General features: G+C 43.0%; 1 protein-coding gene across 1 annotated transcript; it reads left to right on the top strand.

The window, feature by feature from the left end:
* Positions 1-1499: 1499 nt before the first annotated feature.
* Positions 1500-3591, top strand: LOC101786391 (the record flags this gene model as incomplete). The annotated part of the gene is made up of 3 exons (XM_004974948.3): positions 1500-1816; positions 2189-2378; positions 3255-3591. Coding segments are annotated over 3 exons (546 nt in total), but the record flags the coding sequence as incomplete, so codon positions are not given.
* Between the last annotated feature and the right edge of the window lie 5305 nt (positions 3592-8896).

The raw sequence follows: 8896 nt of genomic DNA, 5'->3' as shown, positions 1-8896 counted from the left end.
GTAGCACCACATTGTCAATCATGGACTAATTAGGCTTAATAGATTCGTCTCGCGAATTAGACTCCATTTGTGTAATTAGTTTTGTAATTAGACTATGTTTAATATTCCTAATTAGTATCAAACATCCGATGTGACATGTGCTAAAGTTTAGCAGGGTACCCTTAGCTTATTTGAATCACTGGAGGACAAGGAGGAATTGAAGTGACCATTATTTACGTACGTGGGCTAGCTGGTAAGAATTGATAGGACACCCTGCTCTATCCATCATCTTCGCCGAGGAAAAATGATAGGAATAGACAGCTTCAGATGGCACTGCTCTATTCAATTGCAAACTAGCGTCTCGATTCGTAGTCGATTTCTGGTGTTCAACATTCAGGATGTAAACACACCCAAACACTAAACCGCCCCCTACCCCTCCTTCCCAGGCAGAATTTCTGCCGACGCTTGTAACAGGTGCCAAAACTAGCAGTTCTTCACTCGTAGAAGCAACAATAATGGCCGAATCAAATGCCAACAGCTCCTAGGCTGTCTACACCTTGAACTAACATTCGTTGCTGGCAGCCTAGGAGGAGATGGCATTTGAATTGGCCATTGCTAGCTGCTTCTGCCAACATATGCATTTGAATAGAGGAATGTCTACTCAATCTGTTGGTACTTGTCATATTCTATGTTACGAAGACTTGGTACATCCAAGTGTCCTCTGCGATTCTTTCTCAAGGGTTGTTTTTTCCACGTCAGCAATGATGCGTCAGTACGTTACTCGACTAAATGCATATTAATCGCCTGTGGCTTGACGGTGGCAACTTGCACATGCCACTTGGTGATGTTTGACCTCTGAGTTGTTTACTGGAAGTTCTCCTAATTTGCTATCTACATATGGAGTGCCTTAAACTTTTGTTTATACATATAATGTATTGGTGCCTTAAACTTTTGTTTCTTTGAATGCCTTAAACTCTAGGAGGTGCTTATAATATAGAATGAGTGCGTATATATTCTTAGGGGTCACTTTGTTTGTGTGTACATGAGCGACAAATGTCCATGCTTTGTTTTTCTCAAAAGGAAAAAGGAGGAAAGGACAGCTAAAAGTCCGAGCATCCATGCGCATGCATGCAAGTGTGAACGCACGAGACCTCGGTAGTCGGTAGGAGGCTATAAAGACTTTGAGGATGCTGTCAACTATGTATATGGACCAAATGCATCCGCGAACAGATGACAGCGTATCGATTGTACATCTGCGTGGTCTTCCAGTTGGCATGAGGTTATTAGTTGACGATTATCTTCGATTCTTCTATGGTCCTTGATGTTGTTGATGCTTCCTGCCTTTTTTTAGACCCCTGCATTTTATAAGAACCATTACACGCTAAAGAAAAAATAGCCTGCATGAGACCACGCATTCTGGCTCTGCTACTTCCTCACTACTTCCATCTATAAATACACCCCATCTTCTCAACCTCAGAAAACATAATGAAAGAGGAAAATAGCTGAGCTATCCAGGATAACATACACCCTCTCCCCTCCTTCTGGGAATTAACACACTCCCCCTAGCCATGGCCTCTTACACAATATCTCCCGTTCAAAGTGAGCTTAAGATGACCCTGTACAACAAGGAGGTGTATGCTGGAGCGGGCATAAACGGAGTAACGGTTATAAACAAAGAGCCAATGGGTACAACCTGGGTCTTTTCGTGGCCTGTAACCGATGGGCCAGGAACCAATGCAAATATCGTCGGCCATCTGCAGGGCACAGGTGTTCAAGTAGCCAATACTCCCAATTATGTGTGGCACTACTCCCTTGGATTAGTGTTCGGGGATAAAAGGTGAGAATTTATTCTTTAGCACAAGACAACAATCTGCTTTCACGATCTCTCCCAAAAAGAGTATATCTTGGTACGTACTTACTTTTAGAGGTAATACTTATGTTTGCTAATATCCTCATAGCACCACTAGTTACTCATTGATTCAATTATAACGTTATGGTCTCTTAGACACAAGTTTTACTTCTGTTTTTCAAGAAAAAGGTCCGACGACTCATCGGATTTTCCCTTTGTCAACATACCACATGATATATATGTTGAGAAAAATTATATTGATTGACTGCAAGTAACCCCACAGAATTACCTTTTCTTGCTGTTGGAGCAGTATATGATAACATTTTCTTATATTCATTTATGCTTCTGTGCACAAAACAGGTTCAATGGGTCCACACTACAAATATCTGGGACTTCCCAAATAAATGGTGAATGGAGCATTGTTGGAGGCACTGGAGAACTTAGTATGGCAAAGGGTACTGTCACACGCACAGAAATCACAAATACGGGAAATACAAGGATTTCAGAACTCAAGATACATGCGTTTTACACTCCAATGAACCGTACAAATGTAAGCACAATAATACTGGATTTTTAATATGATGGGCATCCATTTTCCTATTTAAGTTTACTACAGATTATGGTTGACAGAAGTTTCATATAATATTCTATGCTTAGTAACACATTTGAAGATGATGATGCAATGGATATTTGTTGGACTTTTTTATTCACTTATATACTGCTAGTGCCGAAAATTTTCCATTGTCCTTTTCTCAATGATTGTTATATATATGATGACTGTATCCATCATCATGGCCCATCAAGTACGATTAGTTTATGCCGTAGTTGTGCATTGATGATGTTCTATCCATATGTGTACATTCTCATAGTTAGGTATAGGACCGACGGTACAAATTTGTTAATTTGGTAACCACATATGCCATATAGTTAACGTTAGGTATTGCACAGATTATTCTTTAGGACAGAAAAGTAGCATCGACGGTAATCCTCAATCAAGGTTTTTAGCAGAGCTCTAGCTCTAGAAATTTGTTGAATTCTTCACTTGTTGCTCCAAAAGAATCGTAGATCTAGTGTAGGTGCACAGTATCTCGAAAGATTAAATAAATAACTTTATTTGTAGTTTAGACTAAATATAAATACTTAAATGACTTTAATTTAGTCTACATATAGATCGAAACTAGAACTTGAAGCTGGAGCTGGCCACATAGGCCCTAAGATCCGGGGTGAATGGCGAACGAAGTCCTCTTTCTACAAGTCCAAATCAATGCGAGGAGTGTGTGAGAGAGAGGTCACACCCAGTGTATGGATAAAAGCATATATTATGACATATGTATTGTATATAGCAGTTGAAACTGGAGATTTCTTAATTAACTTATCCATGTATACTCTTGATTAATTTTCTGCATATATTATGACATATATGTAGGTTTCCGGTACTACTGGTTGTAAATTCGAGAAGGCGTGAGTTTTATGCAGTCCTTTTGATTGTTCTTGGTGCAAGCCACACAAGATCTGCAAAGGAAATATATATCCGCACTTCATCAGTTGTTAATTTTTTTTCGTAATAATAATCTCGATTCTGTATTCGGGATTACAGACCAAATTTGTTTGTTCAGTATGACCTTGTACTTTGCTCTATGAATAATTTGTACTCATATAATCTAGTCTTATTACTATTAAATTTTATCACCGTGCCGCTATTATAGTGATGTGTATTCATAAAATTTATTTTGTATTATGTCTGTCCGAGGGACCTTAACTCATACTCCCTTCGTCCCAAATTGTAGATCATTTTGGTTTTTCTATATACATAATGTTTGCTATGATCCTATATGTATGGCATGTATACATACATAGAAAAACTATATATCTAGAAAAGCTAAAATAACCTACAATTTGAAATGAAGAAAGTATTATGTATAATATAGCACAATCAATCAGCATATAGATCTCTAGCTTGGTGGTTTTCTATAGCGTACATAATATACTTCAGTTAGTAAGATTTCTTGTGATGGAATCTACTTATTCAGGTTTAAATCCTTGATTTCGGATGAGTGCTCGGATTTTTCAAGATTATTTTTTATAATTTAGCAATTCTGTTTTTTTATTGGTAAAAGATATACCTATCAAAAGCGAGAAATTTGTGGTTGTGAACATCTATCAGCTCATTCTAAGGAGGTGTTCATATGATTATGATGTGTGTGTGCACCCTCACAAAGATGATAGTCACCACTGGATTTGGCACATCTGTGCCGCCTTCATACCGAAGGCGATAGGTACCCAGCTATGACCTTGCTGACATTGAAGGGTCCCTCCCACGGGGCCAACAACTTGTGCATGCCATCAGTTGACTGGGATCGTTGGAGCACAAGTCGCCAATGCTAAACACCCTCTCTTGGACATTTAGGTCATGTAGTGGTGGAGACATTGTTCATATCGCTTGTGCTAGATCATAATATAAGTGTGCCACCTAGTCTTCAACGTTGTAGTGCTGGATGAGTGGGGTGCCATATATATATGAGGTTGATGGAGCGCTGGTGTAGATCCGATCCATACACTGAGAGGAAGGGGTATACATACGGCTCTACTTTTGTATATGTGCATCCTCCAAACCATGTGGGGCAACTATCATAGCCATCTTGTTGCGTATTTTCCCAATGGATCAAAGTTTTCGAACTTGAGCCCTTGCAGAATCAGGCTATTGGCATGCTCGACCTGTCCATTGATCTAGCGGTGGGTGGGTCACGGCATGGTCCACCCTTGGAGAAATGGCATTAGCAGAATCAGTCAAATAGTTATTTCTAGCGGTGAAATGCAGATGCGAACCACTGACCCGCCTCTGCTAATGCCATTCAACCGCTCCTAAAATCTTTTTTGTGGTGGTGCCATTCGGGCAGCTCAAAAGCATAGTATTTAGGTAATGCTTTCCTAGATGATTATGGCAGGCATTGTGCTTCTTCTGACTTTTTGAGGAGTCGTTCATTTGCACTCCTTGTTTTGTTTATTCTCTCCTGAAAATGATCTATGAACACATCCTTCTGTATCCGGACAAACCTGAAATACTGATGGGACCAAACAAATTGAAGTGTGTGGTTGAGAACTTGTTCGCCACAGGAATGATATGTAACAAAGAGTTTGTTGGCGCATACTTTGTGGTCGATTTTTTTTAAAAAAAAGTATATCAGTATTTTTTTTGTTACAAAGAGAGGTTGTTCCCATTTGCAGCTTTTGTTAATTCCTACTTGACACTCTGGTTCACAATATTTGTCCGCTCTGCATGTCTAGCAAGATGCCAGAGTAATGTTGAATAAAATCGAATCAATTTTGTGCTTTTCAGATAGAAGAGTAGTTATTCTATCAAGTACAACAAAGAATCACTCAATCTGGTGAAAAAAATCACATAGCTTTATTGTCATTCTAGATATGCAAATCATACCGATACGATAGTATTGTCTAGCTTCCTCTTATGATTTTGACCACTCGAGTAGTTGCCTCGGTTGTCATTGTTGGGTCAATCATTGCGATTCTTGTCATTGCATTGGCCATTACTTTGGTTGTTGTTCTAGACTCTGTTATGACTAGACTCGATCATACCGATACGATTGTATTGTCTGGCTTCCTCTTGTGATTTTGATCACTCGAGTAGTTGCCTCGGTTGTCATAGCTGGGTCAATCATTGCTATTCTTTTCATTGCATTGGCCATTACTTTGGTTGTTGTTCTAGCCTCTGTTATGACTAGACTCGAACCGCTTGATCTCCTTATCTTTTTCATCCGCCTAGACTTGTAACATGATCTTGAGAGACTTGATATCTTTTGGATGTTTCCTGCCAAAATCTTGGAAGATCCGGTGGCCATAAAGACTGTTCTAGAAGCAATCTATGGCGTCCCGCTCCGTGATGTCCATGATAGTGGCCTTCTTGTCGAAAAAATGGCATAGATAACTACACAAGGTCTCGCTTTGTTGCTGTTTGACTTGTGCTGTTTGACTTGAGACAAGTCGATCCTATTGCCAGGACGCTGCATTGCCGTTGCGAAGTTGTTTGTGAACACCGCATTTAGTTGACTCCACGTGTTAATGGAGTTCTTTTTAGGGATTCTATCCATGTGAGTGGCTTTGCCTCCATGCAGATGGGGCGCCTGGACTGACAGCGAGTAGCACCTCAACCATTAGACTAGTTCTTTCTTGCCATTGTACTTATAATACCCGGAGGTTTAAATTTGTCAGGTAGAACCATCTTTTGTACTCATTTTGAGAAGGCGGGGAACCCGTCGGAGTCTCCTCCCAAGTACTCGAGTTCTTGTTCGCGCTCGCGGCGGCGCCCTTCAATGATTGTACGAGCGTCGCGGTTGTTGAGCTTCTGTCGGAGGTCGCGTGTTGGGGGTTCAGGCTCTAGATGGGGCCCACGCTGGCCACAGCCTCCCGAGGGTCCCGCCCGACTACTCTCTGCCCTGTGCTGACTTGGTCTAGGGTTCTCGATTCTGGGAACCTCGTTTTGACTTGGTCTGGCACCCTCATTTCAACTTGGTCTAAGGATGCTACCATGCTAGGATGAGGTGTGTCAAATCTAGTGTATCAGGCTCTGTTGATCGAGTTGTTCATACGCACGCTCCACCAGTAGAGCCAGTTGCCTGGTGTACTTGGTTTGTGGCAATGCCCGAGTAATCAGGTCAATGGAAGTGATGGTGGCGAGAGGTATGATGTTGATGCGATTAAACCGCTTCAAACGCGTGCTCCAAGTTCGTGATGGGTAGGTCAGATGCAAGGCAGCGGTGACGCTCTGCTCTTGCAGCGTTTCTTTCTCACCTTTGATCCCTTTGAGCTTTAGTTTCTTCCCCTACTATGTTGACGGTGAGCTCATCCTGCGACACATCATTTGGGTGATGTTCGTGTCACAGATTCCTTTCTAGAGGTTCTTCACCGTCACCTTCTTGTGCATCAACGATGGTAAGGAGTTCCCGTTCCGGAGAGAAACTACCCGAACTTAACGTGATGACCTCTGTGGAGCTGTCTTCTTCATAGATAGGCAACGAAGGGGTTCCCTCCTGGTATGGGAGGTTATCAAGGTAGGTGACAAGGCGTGACTCATCGTCCTTGGCGAGAGTAGGTGGCTTCATGTTGGGCCAGAAGATAAATTTGCCTTGTGGAGTAGATGTGATTACCAGGCCTTGTTGCGGACCTGATAAAGGAGGCTCCTCATCCAAATCCGAGTAGTAGTCGGGGTCCTCGATCAAATCCGAGTTGAATTGTGATACGGACAAGGTGTCTTGGTAGATAGCGCCTGAATTTTGGAGTTTGAATGGGAATCAACTTGTGTTGTAGACTAATTCGCACGATGGCTTAAGCACCAGCTCATGGGAACCAATCTAACTAGTGGGAGAATTCGAGTTGTACTCAGACTTGTCCCCTGAGCCTTGGAAGACATCGAAAATTTCATTGAATTTTTCAACAAAATACTCCAAAGCTTGGCGATGAAGGTTGATGTCGTAGTGCTTCTCCTCTGAGACCGGTGTGATGTGGCGGTGGAAGTTTTCAGCACCGACTACAACGCAAACCTAGGAGCCAAAGTTGAATGTCACGCCCATTTCGAATGTGACGTTGGGCTTGATGATGACCTAAGCCATCGAGATCGCCAGTGAATTCTCAGCAAGATCCCTTACCAGGTGCGTCAGTTGTCGGTGTTTAGACGCGGCAACCTACCGAAGGGGTACCCGAGGTAGTGTTTCATGCGTGGGGCTTGCCGAGATTAGGAACTCAAAGGTGAACTTGAACACACGATTTAGATAGGTTTGGACCGCATAAGTCGCGTAATACCCTACGTCATGTATGTTGGTTGTGTTGTATTGATTGAACTTGTTTGGAGGGGGGTCCCTGCCTCGCCTTATATTGCCAAGGGCAGGGTTACAGGTCGATTGTTTACAAGAGTACTAGTCGAATTCGACTAGAGGGTCCTACTCTAATTGCTACGAGTAGTTTCCTAATCCTCAACTAGTTCTTATCCTCCACGTAGACCACGCCATCCTACATCGTAGTCTCCATGTCTAACACGTCTCGGTGTACAGCCCTGTATCTAGGACTGTCCAAACCTTCCGGCAGGTCCATGGATGTATGGCCAACACCAGGTGGAAGTCTTCCTCCACGAGGAAGGTCTCCATCAGGTGTAAGGCTCCCCCCACGGGGAAGGTCCCCATCGGGTGAAAGGTTTCCCCCACAGGGAAGGTCTCCAACGGGTGGAAGGCTTCCACCATCACCAGAGTCATCATGTGTTGGTGACCAAAATTGGCACCAAGCCGATCTGGCGAGACTGACCAGTAGACCAGTCTCGGTCCTATAGTGGGTCTAACAATACGAACTGGTTTGATCGGTTTTTAGAGCAGTCTGACCGGTCTAACCCTAGTCTGAGTAGAACTGAGGAATCCTTATAGATCATGACTTGTAAAAAGATTTCCTTGTAGGGCAAGACCTCCCGACTCTATAAATATAAACTCTATGGCCGATTGAGAGTTTTACTTTTTTCCAACCCCTTTTGCTTCTCCTCCTTCATCGTTACGATGGTTGAGGGAGTTCTGAGTGGCCTGCCGATCTCAGAGCAACCCTAAGTATGCCATCCTAGATGGGGTTCCTCTCGGGTTGGTGATTCTAAGTTTTCATGGCGCTCCTGTGCTCTGGTTTGACCGACTTCCTGGACCGATCTGACCGGTCGAGGGCATAGACTCCTCAAGATGACTTTCGACGACCACATGATCTAGCACATTTGGTGTGTTGTCCTGAATTTGCGTCAACACTGTGACATTAAAATACACAACTGCAGGGCCCTCATACACTTAGCTTGTTTGGGCTTGGTCACCACCAACACGAGGTGCTCATCCCCTTGAGCAGGTGCCACCTGCTCAAGGGGATGAGCACCTCGTGTTGAGGACTGGTGGTATTCAAAACTTTTGATCCTAAATCCCTAATGGTCTCTACAATCCCTGTCTAGCTCAACTCACTGCAAATGCTCCCCTCTATCAACATGTGTAGTTGGGTTGAGCAAGAGGGGCTGACCTTTAGGGTTAACACTAACGAGAT

Source organism: Setaria italica, chromosome VII (assembly GCF_000263155.2).
Source record: "Setaria italica strain Yugu1 chromosome VII, Setaria_italica_v2.0, whole genome shotgun sequence".
Classification (NCBI taxonomy): domain Eukaryota; kingdom Viridiplantae; phylum Streptophyta; class Magnoliopsida; order Poales; family Poaceae; genus Setaria; species Setaria italica.
This window is presented reverse-complemented; position numbering and strand designations above follow the sequence as displayed.